Below are 23,843 nucleotides of genomic sequence, written 5' to 3' on the forward strand. Positions count from 1 at the left end.
TGTACCCTTCTCTAAAGCCACACTGAACCGTCCCCCTGTACAGGGTTTCCGTTTTAGATGGCCTATGGCCTGGCTGAATTTGTCTTGAACCAATGATTTAAAAAAAACCTACCTTACCTTTTTTTTGTAGAACAATTATACAGGCTACCTCAGGCCCAGTTCGACTTCAAAATTTCAAATATAACCCTATACATCCTGACACATAATTTTAAAAGATTTTTTACGCCAAAATCAATGGTGTAATCGGATTTTAAATTGGTCAAAAAATGAGTTATGGCAAAAAGTTGGAAAGAAAAGTCATTTGGTTTGCTATTTATTAATCAAATTTCATGTTCAAACTGCCTGCCTTGTGTAAATATGCAAAGATAACCACTCTTCACCAGTGCTCAGAGCGGGTCAGCGCAGATGGATTGACAACCATTTTCTATCCTTTGCGACAGTTCGTCGATTAAGTTTGCTGAGTTATGATTGGCGCAGACACTGTTTTTTAAATGGCCCTACAGAAATATTTAAATTAAATTAAATCGGGTGACCGAGGAGGCTAACAATGTAGCATGAGGTCCTATACACCTATCCCAAAAGTGACGATTCAAATAAGGTCTCACTTCCAAAGCATTGTGTGAGGGGCATCCATCAAGTTGGAGAATCATTCTTTGTCATTGCAGATGAACATCATCTAATAGTGTTAATAAAACCTTCAAAAAATTTGAGCAACTACCATTTAAACTATTTTCGTAGAAGTAAGGCCCAATTAATTTATTTCCGAGAAGTCCACACCAAACGTTGATACTGTGAACCACCTGATGATGACAGTACGAAATTCTCGGATTTTCCTCTGCTCACATTTGAAAATTCCAGCGTTTAGTATGCCATTAGAGGTGAACTTGGAGTAGTCCATGGGATGTATGGAAGAACGTTTTCTTCAGCCTTCCCATATTGACATTTGTGCAAGGAACGTTGAACACGTGTCACAATCAGTCCCCAAGTCCCTGGACGAGAGAAATAAGGCTTAAAATTGTAAGTCTGGAGTACATCTCTAAATTTTTTTTTAAACGTAAAACCCTTCCAACATTTCAGAGATGTACTCCGGAATTGGGATTTTCACAAATATAAACTAAAATATTTAGCTCCTCGTCGAAATTTCGCTGCCGGTTTCTTTTTCCCATAACTTTATAATTTTTTGACCAATTTAAAAACTGATTGCAGCATTGTTTTCAGCATAAAAAACCCTTTAAAATGATGTGTAAAGATGTATAGGATCGTATTTGAAATTTTGAAATTGAACTGGGCCTGAGATACCCTGTAAAATTTTTCAGCAAAAAAAAAAATGCAAGAATTTGAGACTAGACTGATAATATTAAACACATATTTTTAATTTTTTTATAGCATTATTGGTTCAGGAGAAATTCTACTGGTCTCAAATATCCTTATAAGACTCTACCCTATATTAACCATTCTTTATCTGCCTTAATAAATCGTCTCTGACCAACAATTACCTTACCTACAATTAACCATCTCTATCCCTAACCATCTATTCCTACTCGTCCTCCCTCACTGACCCTTAAATATCATCTCAATCCGTGTTCATTAGATGCTAACCTCTCCGTAGAATGACCCCCCATAGCTGAAAGTTTTACGTTTGAAACGTTGAACGAAAACTAAAGAAAGTAATTAAGAATGGACAACGCCTCACGTGGAACCTTAGCGGATAGTCACTGTGACGATGGCTGAAGTTCAGCCTTTAACCACACTTATCTCCGGCTCCTCGAGGAGATCCTGTGTGACATAGACTTGAAGTGATTACACTCTTCCTATCACAAGCATTTCCTTGGCGTTCTGTCAGATTCTTCTCATACCTGTACATGATCTCACCTGAACCAACTATAGAACACATTCTGCCTAACTCAGCTTCTCTCTGTAGTATTCTCACATCTTCAAAATCTAAGGTGTGATTTTGGTGAAAACGATGATAGAGTATCAGGTAGGTCTTTATCATTACAGTCTTTTGGTTTTGAAATATCCTTAAATTTAAGAGTCAATGGTTCTCACTGATTAAATAAATTGATTTATTAAAAAATGGATATTATGCAACATGGTGATGTTCAAGGGGGGGTTCAAGTGGGCAGATAAGGGCCAATTCACATTGTCATCGATGCATGTTGTAAAAAAACAAAAAAACATTCCAGTTGAAAGTGTTTACTAGAAGGGAAAATTGTCAATTATACAATCACAGACGGAATGCCGGTCCCGCCTGTCATAAAGTGCGTCGTCATAGGAAACGGTGCAGTCGGGAAGACTTCGATGCTCATATCGTTCACGACGGATGAATTTCTGCCCGACCACGTACCGACGGTGAGTACATGTGAGTTCCAAACGGGAAAAAAGGTCTCAGGTGGGTATTTGCAGTGTAAGGCTTGTACGATGAAGCTTGGATAAAAAGAAAATTTACCATTACATAAAAAAAGTTTCCAAGCTGACCTGCAAGAATTCATGATTTGGACTGTACTAAATGTGAAGTATGAGAGGGGGGCCGTGGTAGCCAAGTGGTTAAGGCGTCACTCTCGGCTAGTAGATCCCCCTGCGGTCGTGGGTTCGATCCCCACCGTCACCTCTGGACTTTTTCTGACGCCTAAGGGGACCGGTGGTCACAATTGAAAGAAATTGACACGGCACTCATCGATGGAAGGAGCGGGATCAAATCTCAGCGACCCTGAATTTGGTCCCAACCCCCTTCAAAAATGAGTTTCTTCGATGGAAGAACACCGGCACACCGGGGGCTCAAATTCACACTTGTGTTGCGAGCCTCCCAAAAAATGGAGCCAGGGATAAAATACAATAAGCTGTACAGCTGCAGTGTTCACGAGGGAACTCCTCCAGTTCCTGGTGTCCATTGTTAAAAAATGAGAGATGACGTTATTCCCCTCATACTGCCTGTTGTTCTTTGGCTTCTTCGAGAATCAAAAGTCTTTCCCTAGCCATCCCCTTACTCTATGTAAATTTTCTATATAAATTTACAGATTTTTGACCACCATGGCGTTGACATCAGGGTAAACGGTCAACCTTATGTCCTCAACCTATTTGACACAGCAGGTCGTATGAATGTATGTTTAAACCAAAAAAATAAAACTATAAACAACAAATCTTTGTTTTTTTTGTCTTTTTATTTAAAAAAAAGGCCAAGAGGAATATGCAAGGCTACGTTCTCTCGGATACCAACATACAAACGTATTTCTAATATGTTTCTCCGTCGTGAACCCGGCGTCATTCCAGGATGTCAAATCTAAGGTAATTTTTTTTAAATATTTTTTTTTAAACAATGTTCAAAATATTGTTCAGTGGATTCAGGAAGTGAGGCACTTCTGCCCGAGAGCCCGGTACATACTCGTCGGTACGCAGATCGACCTCAGAGAGAACGAGAAGACTCTGGCCGACATGACGAAGAGGAGGTTGAGGCCCATCAGTAAAAACAACGGTGAACGGATGGCGAAGGAGATCGGAGCGTGCGAGTACTTGGAATGTTCTGCTCTTACCAAAGTAAGTTTTGTTTAAAAATAAAACTTTAAATAAAAGGGAAAATAATTCCATCCTGTTTAGGAAGGCGTGAAAAAAGTGTTCGAGGAAGTTGTGCGCCACGCTGTTTTGAGGCCTTCTCTCAGGAAGTACAGGCCGGCAAACTGTACTTTGTACTAAATAAAAATTGTAATTTTTTAAAACTTTACATAAGGGTTATTTATTTGTTTAAAAAAAATTAAATTAAAAAAAGATTCAACTATGAATAGATTTTTTTTCAGTCAAAGAATACTTATTCGGTTTAAAGGACCCGTATTTTAAAGGATATAATATTGGATGTCGGGACAGCCTAGTTTCAAAGGAAACACTTGGATGAAAGTGCTGTTAAATTTTGAAGGATATCTATTAGTTAAAAAGGACTCATCCTTAATAGTGGAGGGTAATGAAAAATTAATTCACTACTTTCATGGTCCGCTTGACCAATTAATGCATGATAATTAATTAAGGTTTTTAGTTCGAATCCCGCTCATGCCATTAACTTTTTTCATCTTAACTAAAAACCTTAATTGTCATGTATTAATTGGTCAAGCGGACCACGAAAGTAGTGAATTAATGATTTAAAAAATGAAGTACACTTCACTAAAGCTCTCCGTCGCCATTTCAATTGTTGTCGAGAATCCAAATCGATTACACGACATTTGAAAAATGGCAAAAGGAGGGAAAACTCATAAGGTGGGGTTGAGATGGGAAGTTGATGTCTGAGGGGATCGAGGTCACGATGGCTCAAGTGGTAGAGCAGCGGCGTATCTAGCCGAAGATCGTGGGTTCGAATCCCGCTCGTGCCATTAACTTTTTTTCATCTCAACTAAAAACCTTAATTAATTTTCAGGTAATGAAAAGGCGGATAAGGCCGGGATGTCCCAACGTCCGGACTTAACCACCACTTCTATCTCTAAGAATGCAATAAAAAACACAATAAGAAGGTGCCAGCATCAAGGGGCCCCCCTTAATCTCGTATCAAGAGCACTGTTGACGGGTAGCCCTCAGAGTAGATTGGCCATCCTCATCTGATTAAGGTTGACACATGGACACGTATTTGTCTGGTACAATTCGTTGGCTCCATACAGAGGGTGTGCAGGAATGCCGATTTGAGAATTGTGCTTGAACGCGCCAGCAAATATTTGGAGGTCTCATGTTCTGATTTTTGGAGGAAACAGGATTGTTTTATTATATCTTGTAATAGCTGCGTATATCTATCTTTTGTTGACAGTGAATGTATTTATTTACGAACACTTCGATCAAGGTATGGTATTGAAGAAGAAAAATTTAATAGCTAATGCCAAGCTATTTTAAGGTCATCATCAGGTCAAAACTACCTTAAATATGTCTACAGTTCGACCTATTTAAGTTCTTTTTACAACTTTAAGTTTGTCAATTTGTAGATATATTTAAGGTTGTTTTGCCATGATGATGACCTTAAAATAGATCGAAAGCTTGGAATTGGCAGCTAAATTTGCTTTCTTCTTCAGTCCTATATCTTGATCCAGTCTGTTCGTGAAAAAGTGGTTGATACTTATAATACTGAAAATGTATTTATTAGCATGAATGTTTAATGTGAGCGGGTCGATGGCGGGATATTGACTACCCTATCGACCCACAATTAGGTTAATTGTATAAATATGTGTAAAGGGTGATGGAGGGGGCCGGGATAGCCGAGTGGTTAAGGCATCAGACTCTCGGCTAGTAGATCCCACGGTCGCCTCTGGACTTTTTCTGACGCCTAAGGGGACCGGTGGCCTCAATTGAAAGAAATTGACACGGCACTCATCAATAGGAGCGGGATCAGATCTCAGCGACCCTGAATTTGGTCCCAACTCCCTTCAAAAAGAGTTTCTTCGATGGAAGAACACCGGCACACCGGGGGCACAAATTCACACTTATGTTGCGAGCCCCCAAAAATATGGAGCCAGGGATAAAGTTTAGCTGCAGTGTTCAGGAGAGGAAAAAAAGGTGATGGTGAAAAAGGTGATAAATACATCGAGTACTCCACCACACTGTGTTCGGTGCCGAACTGACAGCTGTTGACATCACCCCCCTCCCAGCACAACCTCGGTGGCAGGACAGATAACACTGAGGTCTGCCTCCAGGCTGGGTGATTCTCGAGTTTGTAATTAGCAAAAGCTCAAATTGCAGGTGGACTACAAGAATCAAATAGGCTCAACTCGGCACACGTTTGTATGTACATTCATGTGCGGATTTGGACCTATATAAATCCAAATCCAGTTTTTTTTATTTTATTTTATTTTTTTTTATATAGGAAATCAACTACTAGGTTATCATCGCCTTTTATTTGCTTGAATATTTTATTTATTTAAAATTTATTTTCTTTCTTGCCCCTTATTTTAATTAATTATTTCCCTTCTTCTGCTTTCAATTTATTCATTTTATTTCTTTGCTATTTCATGATTTGTTTTATGGGGAAAGTGGTGACTGCCCCCCAAATGAAGCAGTACCTGAGGGGGCGCCGTGTGAGACGAGTACCAGTTTTTGAACTTAAGTTTGGTATTTTTCTAACACTGCTTGGGGGGCAAGGATCTCCTTGCACTGCCACCAAACCCTCAGAGCCGTCGCCATTTTAAGGTGGTTTTTTAAATTTTAGTATATAAATTTCTTAAAATAGCTCTTTATTGATAAATATAAATACATTATTTTACTATACATCAAACTGAATGTAACTTTTCATGTTTTAAACCAATTTAAAGTATAATATGTTTCTACATTTGTATATTTCATTCTTCTCAACATAATGTACTTTTGGGCGAATGGGATATCGAATCGGTCCGTTTTCAGAATTTGTTTGTCCATTCCTTTCATATAGTTGGACCCATGTGGTTCAAACACCATTTCTACTTCGTATTATTTATATTCTGAATAATTTATTTAAAAAAATAAAAATCTTTGCGGGCATATTTTTTTCCTTTACAAAATAGCAAGTGAGAGAAAAAAAAGAACGATATGAGGCAGATATATTACAGTTGGGTTTTTTTAAAAGGAATAAATAAATATATATTTACAAACAGACATTATTTGTCCCATAGATTGAGATCGCGCATCTTGCTCTGGAATACGCGCTCAAGCGTATTGGCGTAGTAAACGTAGTCCGAATCGGGTGGGTTGTAAATCCGGCAGTTGTTGAATATTCGTAGCATGTCAGCGATGAAGAGCCGGCGTGTCGTGTAGTAGCTCGATTTAAGCCTTTCTGTCATTGTTTTCAAATCTGAAAAAAAGAAAAAAGTCACATAATTTTTACTATTAGATATTGTAAATACGCACCCATTGGGTATTTAATTATGTTGTAATATTTCGGGGCCTTGTTTGCATTGACGGGCTCCTGGAATGGCCAAGCACTTTTGTGGTTTTTTATCTAAAAAACAAACATTGATAATTTTTAAATTTTTTAAAAAGATTTTTAAACGGTGCAATGTACCAAGTTAAGGACCATGCGTAGCGACTTGGCAAGTGTGTCCGGGTGACTGCACTCCTCTGTTATGCGAGAAACGCGTGTTGTCCTTACGGCTGGCCGCCAGCCTGTTTCCCGTAACCCAGGTATCGCCTCAATAGGTATCATCCGACCCACGCCTTCACGGAAGCAAGTCAGACGGTACACCTTCTCAACTTCAATCTTTTTCTGCTCTATCAGCTCTTTCAGTATCTAAAACACAAAACTTTGTCACTTGGCAGTTTACCTTTATCATCTTCAGAGCTGGGTCATCGACTTTTCCAACCTTATTAGTCTCTAACCAACTTTACCCATCGTTATCTTTTTTTTTTTTTAATCTATTCCTATGGTCTCTATATATACTCCTTTAAACAACCCTTCAGTCACTCTATCCACCCCTATGGATCTCTGTATATATCTCTAACCATCCTCATTAACACCCAACCATCTCTATCCATCCTTACCAATTTCTGAATATATTTCAGCAACTTTTAACCACGTCAACTCACCCTCAGCCATGTCTATCCATACCTACTGATCCCTTATGAACCCTTAATACATATTCAGTATAGGTGTACCAAAATAATTTTAAACAACCAAACTACACCCCATGACAAATAATCCCACTGACCTCTTTCTGCTTCTGCACAATGATCGGAAGCTCGGTGTACACAATTTTTGGGTTGAGCTGGCAGTGCATGAGCGTCGCCTCGTCGTAGTATTTAATAAGGCCTTGGTAGACTGAGCTGTCAAGGTTGATGACCTTGTTAAAGCCTTGTTTCTTAAAGTACACAGTGGCGGCGGAATCAGCAAACGTAAGGAAATGATGTATGTTGAAACGTATGTGGTACTCTTTAAGGTGGTTCATGAGGAAACCACCATAGCCGTGAAGCTGCTCATGTGCCAGTACGGCGCAGAAGACTATCTCGGAGAAGCCCTGAGACGCAAACATCCGGAAGCATATCCCACCGATTAGCTTGTTATTTTTCAATAAAGCTAGCGTCTTGTGTTTTCTTAAAAAAAAATTAAATTATTAATATTAAATATGACAGTTTTGTTATTTTTAAATTTAAAAATGATTACGGGTCGAAGACAAAGCGTGAGATGTACTCAATCGGCATTTTGCGAAGCTGGCGTGAAAAGACAGACTGAAGTTCGATTAGGTAGAGCATCGTCTGGCGGCTCACCTTGGACGTTATCGAGTTTGAGACAAATACAACGCGTATAATGCCGGCTTCTTCTTCTGCCTTGGCATCCTGATAAGGAGTTGTAAGCTCCTTGAATACACTCTGAAAAAGAATTTCGTTGAACGTTTCGCCTTTTTTGAATTAGAATTGTGGTCTTATTTACATTGATCCCTTGGTTGCGTTCGTTCATCTGTGTGAGGACCTCGTTGACGAGATCCTCGGGTATGTCGTCGGAGTCTTCGACCTGATTCAGCTTCTGTCTCTTGTCCGCTTTTCCGTCTTTCTTGTCGAGTCTGAAATAAAGTATAATTTAAGGATTAACATATAATTTTTTTGTTTTGTTTTTGTTTTACGTGTCGGCGCTTCTTTTTCCATCGGATGTTTCAGAAGCCGCATTGGCTGCCTCGGAGGATGAAGCCTTTTCCGCATCAGCTGATCTTTTCTCTATAATTAAACAAATTGATTATATTATTTATTAAATATATGATTTTTTTTTTAAATTCTGCGACAAGGCTTTTACTTTCTAAAGTCGCTTGAAGATGAGGCGGAGGAGAGTGTTTGAAGTCTGGGTCCCAAATCGGTGAATTCGGCGAATAGACTTCTTCTTCAAACAGATCTAAAAACCTATAAAAAAAAATTGAATTTACATTAAAAATATAAAATAAAATGAAAACAAATTACTTAGGAAAGTGTGTGACAAAGACGACTCGCTTCTCCGGCGTCATCCTGTCCTTTTCCATGTGGCACTTGTCCACCAGCTGGCGCTTGAACGACCTGAAGACTGAACGTAGCATTGTCACGCCAAATATAGTCGTAGTCTCATAGTGTGTTAGAGAGTCGCAAAAAACAGGCACGTGACAGAAGACGAGCCAACGCGTGTAGTTCACCTTATATGCTGAGATGCTGTCGGCGTTCGTGTCCCTCCGCGCACTTGGCATCTCAAAGTTCCAATGGTTGAGCGAATTCAGGAATATTTTTGCCAGGTCATACATGATCTGCCAATCCTTTAAAATAATAATAATAAATTAATTAATTAACAAAAGAAATGAGATTGAATATTAATTTTTTTATATATGTATACTTTAGCCGTGAGGTGGCTGAATTTGTAAAGGACAAAGTTCATGACAGCCTTGGCGATGCTGGGCAGCTCGAACGGCGGCTGGCCGAGCGGGCCTTCAATGGAAGGTTTACGCTTCTCAGTGATGCACCTCCTCATCATCTAACAAAAGAAAAGGAACCAGTAATAAATCATAATAACAGAGGATAACATTTCTGAATCTACCTTGAAAAGATAGAAGTATACACCCTTGCTGTCAGCATCCTCCTCCCTGTCCATACTCATGTATATGTTTTCGATATCAACAACCATAGCCATGAGACGGTTTATCTCCTCATCAGGTAGAACATTCAGGTGCGATATGTGCTGAGCTGGTGGAGAAAAAACATTTGTTTTTTAATACATTTCAAGAAGAAAACAACTCAGCATTTTTTCGAGTAACCCGAGGTTTTGAATAGGATGTGATGGAGGATTATTGGATGTATCCATTTTTGTAGCAAGTTTCTAGGGTACAATAGGGTTTGAAGCATAGAGAATTCATGTTGGCTCTTTTTTTGGCCAATGCATCCACTTTCTGTCCCGAATGCCCAGGGATCCCTGACAGGTCAGGTCACTGGTGTCACTGACTTCTGATAGAGATTTCATACAACTCCATTTGCTATTTGCCTGGCTCCCTCTATCAGTTTTTGACCCACCAGTATTCCTGTTGGCTTTCAGAGATATTCCTTTGGCCCAATCTTCCCTTTCTGATATAAATACCTCCTGAACTCAGAAATCGAAGACTTAGTCAAGAGCAGTCAATCCAAGCACTCAGTCAAAAGCATTCGAACCAAGGACTCAGTAAACTTAAGGATCCAATCGAGACTATTCAATCCAAGAACTCAGTCAACTCGAGGACGCAGTCAAGATCATTCGACCCAAGGACTCACTCAACTTGAGGATTCAGCAAGACCATTCGATCCAAGGACTCACTCAACTTGAGGTTTCAGTGAAGACCATTTGATCCAAGGACTAAGACAACTCAAGGATACAGGCAACACCATTTGATCCAAGTACTCAATAAACTGGAGGACACAGACAACACCATTCGATCCAAGGACTCAGTCAAGATCATTCCACCCAAGGACTCAATTAAGAGCAGTCAATCCAAGGACTCACTCAACTTGAGGTTTCAGTGAAGACCATTTGATCCAAGGACTAAGACAACTCAAGGATGCAGACAACACCATTCCATCCAAGGACTCAGTCAACTCAAGGGTACAGGCAACACCATTCGATCCAAAGACTCAGTAAACTGGAGGACACAGACAACACCATTCGATCCAAGGACTCAATGAAGAGCAGTCAATCCAAGGACTCACTAGCTTGAGGATTCAGTGAAGACCATTCGATCCAAGGACTCAGACAACTCAAGGATACAGACAACACCATTCGATCCAAAGACTCAGTAAACTGGAGGACACAGACAACACCATTCGATCCAAGGACTCAGTCAAGATCATTCCACCCAAGGACTCAATTAAGAGCAGTCAATCCAAGGACACACTCAACTTGAGGTTTCAGTGAAGACTATTTGATCCAAGGACTAAGACAACTCAAGGATACAGACAACACCATTCGATCCAAGGACTCAGTCAAGAGCAGTCAATCCAAGGACTCAATTAAGAGCAGTCAATCCAAGGACACACTCAACTTGAGGTTTCAGTGAAGACCATTTGATCCAAGGACTAAGACAACTCAAGGATACAGACAACACCATTCGATCCAAGGACTCAGTCAAGAGCAGTCAATCCAAGGACTCAGACAACTCGAGGATTCAGTGAAGACCATTCGATCCAAGGACTCAGTCAACTCAAGATACAGACAACACCATTCGATCCAAGGACTCAATGAAGAGCAGTCAATCCAAGGACTCACTCAACTCGAGGATTCAGTGAAGATCATTCGATCCAAGGACTCAATGAAGAGCAGTCAATCCAAGGACTCACTAGCTCGAGGATTCGGCCAAGACCATTCGATCGAAGGACTCAGTCAACTCAAGGATACAGACAACACCATTCGATCCAAGGACACAATAAACTGGAGGACACAGACAACGATCTTAGGACTCACCGTACCTACCCCCACAAAAAGTAGTTAAGCACATACGCTGAACGTGCTCTTATCGCTTAGTTGTAGATCAGTACAGAGCATCAACGCCTGCCTACAAAAGGAACAAAGGACGCAGGAAGATAATCTGAATTCTGATAGGACTGAATGGTCACTTATAATTTAATACCGTTGCAGTATGTCGGCGAACACCTATTTAAAATACTGTGGCGCTGTAAGTACAGGAGGAGTACAATAAGACCCAGTATGCCGAATTTCAACCTATTCATTTATAAAGGCAAGATTGTAAAAACATTTGAAACAAGGGCTTACAAAGTAGGTGGGAGCAGTTCTGACATGGATCCGACGTGTTGGCAAGCGTTGTGTTCTTCTGCGTTGGAGCTTTCCATCCAGTGCATTGGCACTCCTGACAGCATGAGTAAATTGCGAGTTTGAGGAGTTTCTTGTCTTTGGGCCACCCGATCACCTTTTATACAGATATAATATGTAATAAAAAAATATATAGAGGGGAAAAATTGAAATTTTAAGTTTTGACCAACTTGATTCTTCCTCTGCTGTATCCTGAGGAGGTTGCTCGCCCGGACCGAATACTCCGGCTTGGCCGTGCTCGGGCCGGATGAGTTCATGTCGGGCCGTTTTGGTCTGAAGAGCGTCCGGGTCAGAAGTCGGCCGAGGCGGGAAAATATAATCCCGTCGGATGTTTACCCCGCGAGACGGAGAGAACAAACGGACGGGTTACCCCGATTGAACGTTGGACGGTTCGAGTCGAGTATCGATCCATTCGATATTTTGGAGGAAAAATATCGATATATGAAATTAACAATAGAGTAGATGAAGGTATAAATTTAGGCCATTGTGCGCCCTTTCTGAGCTATTTTATCTTCCTTTCTTTATTTAATGTCTTAAAGTGAGTCTAAATTTCTCATATTATCAGTTTTTGGACTTGATGTTTCTATTCAACTTACTTCTTCTGGACCTAACTTCAAGTCTGAATCATACTCTCTTCAGTTAGGGTTACAGCTGTATTGAAAATGGACGAACGGAAGATCAACACTCTTCAAAAGAAAACTCGCAAATTGAAGCATATAATTTCGCATATTGTAAGTAAATGTTTTCATTTTGTTGAAAATTTAAGTTCATTATAACTTGTTTCAAGTCCTGATGAAAGGGATTCTCCGAAAGCTTGACGGATGAACTGAGCGTTTTTCTTTTTAAATATGCCTTATATTTGATTTTTTTAATATATTTATCCTTTAGCTATTAATAGGCTAATGCTCCAAGGAGAGCTGATGGCAAGATAGTAGGGTTCCTGTTGAACTTTTAGTAACCGGGGCTTTTGGTGATCCTGATAAGGAACGGTGTTATGGGTGGGCTGATGTCAATGCAGTGAGGGCCGGTAGCAAGCAAAGCGACTCATGCGGTAGGCAGGCCGGCTGTTGAGAGAGAGCCTTTGTAGCTAGTGCTGACGGCTTGCTCCATTAGGGATTGTTGAGACCTCATCGATGAGTCTGAAATAAGCGGGTTGAGCCCCTTTAATACAAAGAGTTGTTGTTGAAATAGTGGTGGCACCTAGTGAATAACCACACTGCCTTTTAAGTGGAGACTATTGAACATTGTGCCAAGGAGATTAATGGATTGAACAAGAGTCGATAGACTCGGTAGCAACTTACGCAACATTCAGACCAGCTGTCGAGAGTGCGCGAGATGATGCTGCAAGTGCCCTTCTTGCTGCTTATGCCGATTTCCAAATCCATTAGTGAGAGCTGAGCCTAAAATCAGCAGGTTAACCTGCTTATTATATAGAGCTGCTGAAACCTTTTTGGCTGTAGCATGGAAGGCAAGACACGTGGTGACACCTAGTGAATATCTTGGTTTAGTGACTGGTTGTTTTGGCGGCCTTGACAAGGGCCGGTCATTGGTGTTGTTGTGAAGTCTAGAGGGATGAGGCCGAGACTGTGTGCTGTTGGCTTTGGTCTGGGGCTGAGGGTAGATTCGGCAGCAGAAGAAGGGACTCGGGCAGTAGGTAGCCGAGGAAAGCAAGTGACCGGTAACCAAGTCATCTGTAAGAATGCGAGTGCAAGACTGATGCTTTGAGTGCCCTTGCTGTTGAGCCGGTCTACTTGGCTTGTCCAGGTAGATACGAGATAGTGATTGTTGAATAAATAAGTCTTCCTTGCTGTATTAATTAACGTTGAGACCTCTTCGGGGAGATGAGTTTGAAGTCATAGGGGCCTTTGTTTATGTACGACACTGTTCCATTCTGCCTGCAGAGTGGAGAGCGAGACCATTCCTGGTGACTCCTATTGGGTACCATAGTAACTGCAGGTAGTCACCATACATGGAATCCACAGGGCACCAGACTGTCTTTGAAGTGGAGACTGTGGCTATCGAATGCTAGGCCGAGGAATCCTTACATTATAGCTGACCACATATTCTGACTATAGACAGCCAGGCGAGCAATGACTGCACCAGAGGTAAAGTTTAGTCATTGCATGCCCTATCAGATATTGCTGAAAACAACAAAATCCCCCCCCCCCTACACAGGGCAGAGGAGCAACAAAAAGCCCAATAAACTGTCCAAGGAAAGTTTGAAAACTTGTGGCTTGTACCATACTGTCAAAAACGTTGATCAGATAATGGAATAAAACGTATATTTTTTTTAAATTTTATGTTTTGAAGCTATAGTCCCAAAAGTTCAAAAGTTACAATCGCTGTCTATTAATTTCAATGTAGTCCAAGTAAGTCTTATAAAAAGTTTAGAGAGGAACATTTAGTTGAAAAATCATTGTAGAACAACAATTATAATCATTGTAGTTTTTGGCCTTTTTATATATAGCAGAATGGTTTGAAATAAGCGCAATTCCCTCCCGTAGCTGCACCCTTTCTATACAGAGCTAACGAATTAAATCGATCAATTAAGTGTGACGCGTTTTTCTTGTCTATGTGTCAAGTTCAACCTCAAATGGCCATGTAGTTAGGTACGATCCCCCTTCTTCAGTTCAAATCCTCAGAGGGAACTATCGTCAGACCTTGATAATTTAGGAGCTTCTACATCAATACGGTTCACCTATGCTGCCATTTTTTTTCATAACCCTCCAGACCGATGTGTCCAGGGAAATGACCACTGTTTATCCTGGATACTCCCGTACAGCAGTAAACGCAGATATTATGGGGAAAAAAAGATAAAATATAAATAAATGATGATTGGTATATTTTTCTTCTTCTCCTTCATTTTTTTTTTTTTTTTTTTTTTTTGTACTCACAAATTACAAAAACTTAACAAAATAATTTGTTTGCACAACTATTATTGTTTCACTGATCGATAAAACATTTTGAGCAAAAACTATATTTGGGCTAGTGTTAAAAGTCGAGGGGGGGAGTTAAAAATTTTAAATGCATTGGATTTTTGTTTTTTAATCATTAAATAATAAAAAATAATTACAGACATGACTATACCCGCTATTATTTTAATAAAATAAAAACAGTGAAATAGCCTTTTTTTATTTTTTAATCAATAAATGCACTTTTTGGATGTGAGGGTGTGCCTGTGTGTGTTTATTTAAAAAATAAAATAAAATATATTTTGCAGGACCTCTGGTTTTTCTTTCTTCTTATTCTATCTCACACGTTGAACGGAAAAAATGAAAATTCTTTTTTTCTTTCTTTCTTTTTTTTTTCTTCTGCCTGTTGACCTATGTTAAAATGGACTCGCTTTCCTCTTTTCGAACAAGGCCATCGTCGCGTCCTTCTTTTCACCGTTGAACCTCCTCAGCTCGGCTATCACCTAGGGGGGGAAAAACTGTTAGCTCTGAATGTAAAACATACTGCATCTACATACCTCCTGTCGTGTGAAACCAAACCCAACCATCTCTTTGACCTCGTCCTCCGTAAACCTGTCGGATGGGAGTATCGTGAGCACGTCGCTTTCAGGGCCGGACGATGTGCCGACTGTAAAAAAAATCCCCGTACATAGACAAAAACGACATTTAGGCAGAACCAATACCAAAATGACCAAGACGGTTTTTAAACTTTAAATTTATTAAATGCCTATAAATATTAAAAAAATATTTTTTTTTAACCAAAAGTGTTTTATTTATATAAGAAAAAATATTACATGACACATTGATAGGTTTTTTGAACACACATTAATCAGATAATTTTCTCCTCTTAATAATACCTTTCTTCCTGGTATCGTCTGGCGCAGTGAGCCTGGCGCACTCGGGCAACTCCCTTTCAGAGAGGAAGCGTGTCTCCGTACCGGTCGTACCTATGCGCAGTACATTGTTCTTCAAGTCGATACAGCACTGGTGCCTTTTGAGCATGTCTAGCCCGAGGAGCATGTCCATAGGCTGTTCCTCAAGTACGGAGAATGACGTCGTGAGGAAATCGGATTCGATGGCGACTTGAACCATGTGGATCCTGCCTATAATCCTCTGGACGCCGACGCCTTTTCAATATGTTTCATGTTATTAACTAGACAATTGTATCTCATATAGAAAAAAAGATACCTTTGGCAATCCCAGCCCACCTTGTGTCTACTAGCCTCATTATGTTCACCCTCTCTGCACAAGCCGCTGACATTATAGTCGTCTGAGCACCTGTATTTTAAAACAATAAAATAAAAACATAAACAAAAAAACAAAAATATAATGTTTTCACCGGAATCAATGAAGGCTTTGACAGGGTGCCCGTTGACCTTGCAGTTGATGTAGAGCATCACGACCGTCCCGAACGTTTCCGGGTTGTATTCCATCGCCGCTTCCATGTTCGCCTCGATGTTCTTTTGCTTGATCTCCTCGGCGATCAGCTCCTGGGCGGCTACGTCCAAAGGGTCCGCCTGGAGCATGCGTGATTTCTGGGCCATACGGCGCTCCTTCTCAGCTATCTGCTCATGGAGGACGCGAGCAAACTCGTTCAGATCACCCGAGTCGAGCGCCTTTGCAAGACGAGGGTTGTTCTGCTTGAGCAACGCGAGCTGGTCCGGGTTGGCAAGGAAGAGGTCACGAACGCGCGCCGGGTCATCCAGCCTCGAGAAAGAAGGGTTGTGGCTGCTCGCGCTGACATTCTCTTGACCTGGTACCTGTATATTGCTGAAATCAAAGTTTCCGACTAAACCTACAAAAAACAAAAAAAGCAAACAAAAAATTAAACTTCTATGTATAAAAATGTTATCAAAAACAAGCTTTAATCACTTAGTCCATTTTCAATTTTGAAAGTCTTGAATTTCTTGGTCAATTTGGGTCCGCCTATCATAGCGGTTTTGGTCAGAGGTTTGTCGGTTCCAGATTTTGAACATCAAAGATGGTTGGATATGGTATGTGGGTCGGAATAGTTTAAACACTAAAGTTTGTTTCAAAGGAGTAAGAACAGAGTAAAGAGAAAGATCTGATGGTTAGGGTTTGTGAGAGATGGTTAAGGGTAAGTAGTAAAGAGGTTTAAGGCTTTGAAAAAATTTGTGAATACCATATTATCAGCCAAGGGGTGACTTGTAAAACGAGTAACTTAACAAGAAAAATAAAAAGTAAAAAATATCCTTCTTCTAACCCCCAAACTTGGGTGACCTTCACGAGGTCCAACCTGTCCACACATCATGTGGTCAATATCCCAAGTAGAAGTATGGATGCGATCAATAGATAAAACGTTAGCCACAGGTTCGAGTACCACCCTGTTAAAGCCGCCCAGGCCTGGCGATGGTCAACTAACACATTCTGGTTGACTTTCAGGCGAGCTGAATTATTGCACCCTCTCTGATGGATGACCTGCAGGCAATTGATAAAAATTCAAAGTCCCGCCAGCATTGAACGTGTTAAGTGTGGATAGAGGTGGTTTAAAGCCAGCCAGAAGATGGTCTAATAATGAACAAACCAAACAATAAGAAAAATGAATGTAAACACCGAAACCACAATGACAAAAAAATAAATTAGAAAGAAAATATTCTATAGGAAATTCTGAAGACTAGGTGAAATGGAGGAAAACAGTGTGAGGGAACAAAGAGAGAACGTAATAATAATTAATAAATCTCCGTCTAAAACTCAAAAATAGGTAATAAGCCGGAGAAAATGTTTAAATAAATAAATAAATAAAATTGACTGATGCATCCTAAGTCAAACATAAATATGATCAATCACAGGTTTGGGAAAATCATTTATATCATCAATCAAATATAAATAATCCAATCATCATTGGAATTTCCAGACAATATGTCGTCTCAATGTAAATAATAATGTTTGTTGAGATTTTTTGGACCTGGTCCAAGGGTGACTGGACGTTTTGGTCTGCAAAAATAGAAATACAGGCAAGAATAGAGCTTTTATTTATTTTCCTCCTTTCGCCTCGTCATCCTTAGAACGACAATTCCTTTGTCAATACATCGATGGAGGGAAAGCAATTTTTTTTACGTACAAGAACAAACATATGATAAAATGGGTTAAAATAAATTGTAATAATTATACATAAAACAAATGGGGAATTTTTATCATGGATGACAAATGAGAAAATAAATATATTTTATAAATAATTTGACTTTAGTTTTCTACTTTTTCTGTACTTAGTTAAGTTAAATAATTGTTTATAATGCTAAGTAGCAGTATGGATGTGGCAGAGATTGTAAATAATATAATAAGAAACCACAAGGTGGTAATATTCAGCAAGAGCTGGTGCCCAGTGTGCACCAAGGCAAAGAAGTTGTTCAAAAAGATGGGCATAGGGTATAGCGCAATCGAGCTGGACGTGCTCGAGAATGGCCAGGAGATGCACGATGTCCTGATCAATATGACGGGCCTGAGGACAGTGCCGAGCGTGTTTATAAACCAGAAGCACATCGGCGGATTTATGTCGCTCTTCCCATATTACGAATGCTGCGTACTTAAGAGCATGGTGTGTGGATATCCGACCGAGTTTGAGTATGATGTTGTTGTAATAGGTGGCGGGCCGGCCGGCCTAGCGGCAGCGAAGGAGGCGGCCATACTCGGCAAGTCAGTCGCATTGTGCAACTTTGTCATGCCAAGCCCTCAAGGTTCAATGTGGGGAATTGGAGGAACATGCGTCAACGTAGGATGCATACCAAAAATACTAATGCGCCGGGCAGCAGACCTGCGCCATCACCTAACCGAGGCGCCTTCTTTTGGTTGGGTCCAATCCGCAGAACCATCCAATGATTGGAAACAGCTCATAGAAAACATAAACAACTACATACAATCTCTCGTCGTTAAGATAATAGAAGATCTGGACAAGCACAACATCAAGATTTTCACAGGATATGGCGAATTCCTTGATAAACACAATATCAAGATAACGGATGCAAACTGCAGTCACAATCTGTTGAACGGGATGTGCATAGTGATCGCAACCGGGTTGAGGCCGATATACCCTGACATACCCGGTGCCAAAGAGTACGGTATAACATCTGACGATGTGTTCATGCTTCCGTATCACCCTGAGAGTGCTCTCATCATAGGAGCATCTTATGTAGCGCTCGAATGTGCTGGGTTTCTGAACGATCTGGGTGTATCTTGCACTGTCATGGTGCGCTCGGTCTTTCTTAAGAAAGTCGACCGCGACATGGCTGACAAAATCGAACAGATCATGCAAAGTCAAGGTATTAATTTTATCAAAGATTGCACGCCGACTAGCATTGAGCCAAACGGCCACATGCTCACCGTAAACGCGACTCACAGTGACGGAACCGAGTTCCAAGAAGATTACCACACAGTGCTTTTTGCAACTGGTCGAGGCACAATGGTCGAAAACATGAACCTGAGCAAGGTCGGAATACTCTTAAATGACAACAAGAAAATTATAGTGAACCACAAAAACCAAACAACAGTGCCGAATATATTTGCGATAGGGGATGTCGCGGTGAATGATGTTGAGACATCGCCTATAGCTACAAAAGCCGGAAGGGTCCTCATGCAAAGGATATTTGGACTGTCGAAGGATACTGTAGACTATAGCTTCATACCGATGGCGATTTATACCATACCAGAATATGGCTGGGTAGGAGTGACGGAAGAATTCGCCAAAGGGATATTCCAAAGTATAACTGTGTATCATAACCTGTTCATACCGGTCGAGAGGGCCATGACAGACAGGTCGGATTCGATATGCTACGCGAAAATCATATGCAGTATGACCTGTACGCGAGAGCGAGTCGTCGGGCTTCACATCCTCGGGCCAAATGCGGGTGAAATAATACAGGGCTTCGCTCTAGCCATCAAGCTCAAAGCAACAAAAGAAGACTTCGACAACCTCGTAGCCGTCCATCCGACCTGCGCCGAGGTGTTCACAAAGCTCAGAAAAAGAAGTCCATCAGACCAAGAGCCATTCGCTGATATATTCTAAATAAAATATTTTTTATAAATATAACCACAGGTGAAAACTTTGCCTGACTGGAAAAAGCCTGGCTACGGCACTGAACGATAAATCCAGCCTAACACTTCCAACCAATCAGTCCGACATCAATAATCATCACAAATACAAAACAGTTAGAAGAAACATCAGAAGCAACAGATCTGACAGTAAAAATCTTATCCGTAAAAGAACACAGTTATCAAAGTCGTACCAGTTTGATTACATTTGCAGTTTCTGTCTGACCCATCATCATATTCAGTATATTTACGATAAAAAAATTAACTGGTTAACAATATTGTTAGGCTAATAGAAACAAAAAAATAAAATGTAGATGTCCGACAGACTGCGTTTACCTTCCACCTCAACAAATTATTACTCGGTGTGTAATTGTATCGCAATCTCTACTTATTTATATTTTTTTTTAATCTTTATGCTTAGCCATATCTAAAATTGATCTAAAACAACATCAGGTGTGTAACATTAAAATTTTCCCCTCTACGCTTTGCCATTTCAGTTCTCATCCGACAAAAATCCTACTCATTCCAAAAGAGCTTAGACGCTTTTCATTTTGCCCAGAACATTTCCTCCTCGTACGTTTTGATTCTGAACACGTTTTCCAGTCTTTTTTGTTTCTAAATGCCATGAAACCAACTGTACCCAATCATTAGCAATCCCAATCTTCACAATTGGTAAGGAAGCTATCACCATATCAGGTGTACAACTATCCACATTACAAAACTATTGGATTATCTAGAATGTATGTCTGTTTTTTTATACTCCACACAGTAAACTTGTGCTAAGGGAGTTTATGTCCTGCTAGTTCCAATTAAATTATTACCTACAATTCTTGAGATATTACATTATTTACATTCAAATTGATTGTTATATTTTGTTAAAGTTCATGCTATTTACAAATTCTTCAGAAAAGTCTTTTAGCAAGTATGACAAAGTTGGTGGCCAGTGTTTCCCGCTTAAAGTCTTTTTTTTTTAATTAGAAGACTTGTAGTTCGAACAATGAGCTTTCGACAAGATGTTCCCACATCTACATTCCGAGTCAGTCTGTAGATTGAATCGGTAAAGGTATGAAGCGTTCTTCCCATGTCCCGACAGAACTTATCTTTCTGTCGACTCGGTCTTCAATTTCAGGAAATAATTTTCTCATATGCAATCCTTTATAACTTGCTTTCCATGTTTTAGTACTGATTGCTTTGGTACTTCCTTCATATGGGATACAGGAACGGGTTAGAAGCATGGTGCAAAATCGTTCCCCTTTGATCCACTTTGAGCCTGGACCCATTCCAGCGAGATCTCCCAGTTTTGTTACAGATGCCAAACAAGTTTACTTATTTGCTCTTAATTTGTAGTTTTCATTTTTGTGGGTTTTAACACCTGGATAGATGTCACACTGTCCATCTTGATTTCGGCTTTCTTTTTTAATGTATTGGCGTTAGTTCCCAGGCATTCCAATGCCCTAAGAATCGTCAGCAGTTCATCGCAAATTATCCTGATATATAGTGTGTTATCATGAAATATCGTACCTCATAGATTATGCAGTGCGTGAATTTATAGCAAAAACATACTTATCAAAAATTCATGCGATATCTGACATGTTAATCATCTTTATCACCAACTATCATCAAATCTGGTATGTGTAATCATCCCTAATCATCATTATAAAATATTATCCTGATATAATTATAGTTCATCCTTAGAAAACAACCTTATTAAAAATTACTGTGATATCTGACATATTAAGCATCACTATCACTATCATCACATCTGGTGTGTAAAATCATCTTTAACTGATTGTAAAAGCAATCTCATATGCTGCTCATATTTTTTTTTTTTTTAATTATCCTTGTCAGAGATTATCCTTAATTATCCTTATCACCGGGTCCAATGAATTAACAATTCAGAAAATAAATTTTCCCTCGTGTCAGATGTATAAACAATCTCTAAAGGAACTATCATCGTATCTGTTGTAAAAGAACCGACAATCCACCATCACAGGTTATCCTGATATCTTGGGTATTAACTGTCCATATGACAAATCATCATCATGGGCATTTAATCATCACTATTATGGATTATGTAGTTTGTGAAACTATAGTTAAAACATACTTATCACAAATTCACAAGAAATCTGATATATTGATCATCCTTATCACAAACTATCATCGTTTCTGGTGTTTATATCATCGTGTCTGATGAATTAACAATTCAGATCATAAAATATCCATCATATCTGTTGTAAGTAAACCACCCGGCAACATCCATCATCACAGATTGTCCTGATGTCTTGTGTCCGTATGACAAATCATCATATTTATGTGTAAAATTGAAATGAAGGAGAACCTGACGCTAGGAAAACTTGGATAGATTTTAAATGACAAATATGTGGGTTTTTTTTAAATTTAGGATGTTTTAAAATTAGTATACGGACTCACTCGGTTGGAATCGCTGGGCGGTGTCGAAATCCGTCGAAGTCCTGTGGAGAACGACGACGTCGCCGTCTTTGATGCCGAAACCTTTGAGACTGGACCCGTTGTCGTAAAGCGGCTTCCCCTCGTGTACGACGACGATCTCCCGGGCTGGGAACCCGGACTCTATCTCGCAGAACGCCTTGAAGTTCTCCAACTCCAGATCTTCGGGTACGTCCAGGACGAAGATCTCGTCCGTCAGGGTGGTGACGGTCACTTTCATATCGATACGGCTCGTCCTTGGCTCGAGGGGGCGAGTCAACGAGTGGTATTATGCCGTGGAAAAAAAGTCTTGTCACACCGTGGATCAGGGGGATTAAAAAAAAAACGTTTAAAAAAAACCCAAGTATAAAATATACGATCCCTTCCCCCGCGGGCTGTACACCGGGGACACGGCTCGCGTCGAAATTTCCCGAGGGAACAAAAATTTACCCTCCGAAAGTTTTTATTTTATTTTTATTTTTTTAACAAACAGACAGGACGATTTTTTTTCACTCCCGGCCCAGGAGGAAAGTACGTTGTCGGTTGAGTCCGTTTTCACCACGGCCAGTTTTTCTTTCCGCCGCTCGACGTCACTGTTCAAAAGTAAGAAATCCACCCCGACTCATCTTGGCAGTTCCGTTCATTTTTGACAATTTCCGAAGGGAACCCAAGCCCGACATCATCCATTTTAAAATCCCGGAAAAAGAAAAACAGAAACAAAAAACTCTTTTCGATCTTGTTACTGAATGTGCGAAATTTGATGTGTGAGTTGGTCAGAATGTGAATTGAACGGTGTGAACTGAGAGGAGGTTCGTTTCAATTCCGACTTGATTAAATAAAATTCTGTGTAATACGTTTAAAATTGTAAAATGTATAACAATAGGTGGATTTACACACATCAGTAACGTGACAGTGGCTAGACCGGCATTTTGTCCCATCGGCGGGTTAGAAAATGTTCTCATTGGAAACTGAATGGCATTGTTCACATACGGTAGCCGTGCCAACAGTGCTGCCGTTGTCACCGGACCGTGATCGCCGTATTTCTTTTTATTTTTATTATTAATTAAAGTATATACTTTATTGTAACAAATTGCTGAATTTACAATAAGTAGAGTGCTTATGTTAAGGCCCCTAATTCCTTTGTGACGTGATGTGTAATGTCCGGTGTCAGATCCACTTTTTTACACAGTTTAGAAGCATGAAGGACCTAGTTATTCATTGCCAGGGAAAAAATATTATATTGTATTCGTATTGTAAGCCTTGGATAAGAAATGCGAGAAAGCATAACAAAATCAATGGCTGGCTCAGCAGGAAAGTATATACTTTAATTAATAATAAAAATAAAAAGAAATACGGCGATCACGGTCCGGTGACAACGGCAGCACTGTTGGCACGGCTACCGTATGTGAACAATGCCAATCTCCAGAGAAAATTGTAGCTATGCTATTTTCTAGAAGACTCCCCATCAACTACCCTGATTTACGCATATTGAATAGTATAATAATATTAAATGCAATTACATATCTAAGAGTTGTTTTTGATAGGAACTTGAATTGGGTTTCACACCTAAAAAAAATTAAAGTCCAGGTGCTCTCAATCTTTGAACGTGTTAAAAACTGTCAGCTCTTGTTCATCGGATGCTGATCGTAAAAGATTAATGCGCCTTTATA

At 40.0% G+C, this 23,843-nt stretch overlaps 4 protein-coding genes across 6 annotated transcripts; 2 read left to right on the plus strand and 2 right to left on the minus strand.

The window, feature by feature from the left end:
* Positions 1–2,127: 2,127 nt before the first annotated feature.
* Positions 2,128–3,718, plus strand: LOC106670751 (cdc42 homolog). 3 transcript variants are annotated; one of them, XM_014401333.2, is made up of 5 exons: positions 2,128–2,352; positions 3,018–3,090; positions 3,176–3,285; positions 3,346–3,534; positions 3,595–3,718. In XM_014401333.2, the coding sequence occupies exons 1-5, from the start codon at positions 2,239–2,241 to the stop codon at positions 3,688–3,690; spliced, it is 582 nt and encodes a 193-aa protein (XP_014256819.1). In that variant the 5' UTR covers positions 2,128–2,238; the 3' UTR covers positions 3,691–3,718. The 3 variants fall into 3 exon arrangements, with proteins under 3 accessions (XP_014256819.1, XP_024083453.1, XP_014256818.1); XM_024227685.1 differs by having other exon boundaries at positions 2,130–2,352; positions 3,337–3,534; positions 3,599–3,683; XM_014401332.2 differs by having other exon boundaries at positions 2,138–2,352; positions 3,337–3,534.
* Positions 3,719–6,177: 2,459 nt separating this feature from the next.
* LOC106670884 (histone acetyltransferase KAT2A) lies at positions 6,178–12,121 on the minus strand. The gene is made up of 13 exons (XM_014401547.2): positions 11,902–12,121; positions 11,675–11,828; positions 9,479–9,624; positions 9,278–9,415; positions 8,878–9,200; positions 8,717–8,820; positions 8,550–8,640; positions 8,360–8,489; positions 8,093–8,298; positions 7,641–8,022; positions 6,998–7,222; positions 6,844–6,934; positions 6,178–6,787 (listed from the first exon to the last, which is right to left on the minus strand). Exons 1-13 carry the CDS (start codon positions 11,986–11,988, stop codon positions 6,594–6,596), a joined length of 2,271 nt encoding a protein of 756 aa, XP_014257033.1. The 5' UTR covers positions 11,989–12,121; the 3' UTR covers positions 6,178–6,593.
* A 2,589-nt stretch (positions 12,122–14,710) lies between these two features.
* On the minus strand, positions 14,711–23,036 carry LOC106670866 (protein DDI1 homolog 2). The gene is made up of 6 exons (XM_014401521.2): positions 22,159–23,036; positions 16,022–16,477; positions 15,871–15,960; positions 15,540–15,809; positions 15,201–15,310; positions 14,711–15,146 (listed from the first exon to the last, which is right to left on the minus strand). Exons 1-6 carry the CDS (start codon positions 22,412–22,414, stop codon positions 15,060–15,062), a joined length of 1,269 nt encoding a protein of 422 aa, XP_014257007.1. The 5' UTR covers positions 22,415–23,036; the 3' UTR covers positions 14,711–15,059.
* LOC106670865 (thioredoxin reductase SEP1-like) lies at positions 16,488–22,140 on the plus strand. The gene has a single exon (XM_014401520.2). It carries the CDS (start codon positions 17,936–17,938, stop codon positions 19,700–19,702), a length of 1,767 nt encoding a protein of 588 aa, XP_014257006.1. The 5' UTR covers positions 16,488–17,935; the 3' UTR covers positions 19,703–22,140.
* Positions 23,037–23,843: the final 807 nt, after the last annotated feature.

Source organism: Cimex lectularius, unplaced genomic scaffold (genome assembly GCF_000648675.2).
Source record: "Cimex lectularius strain Harlan isolate CLEC.00 unplaced genomic scaffold, Clec_2.1 scaffold252, whole genome shotgun sequence".
Lineage (NCBI taxonomy): Eukaryota > Metazoa > Arthropoda > Insecta > Hemiptera > Cimicidae > Cimex > Cimex lectularius.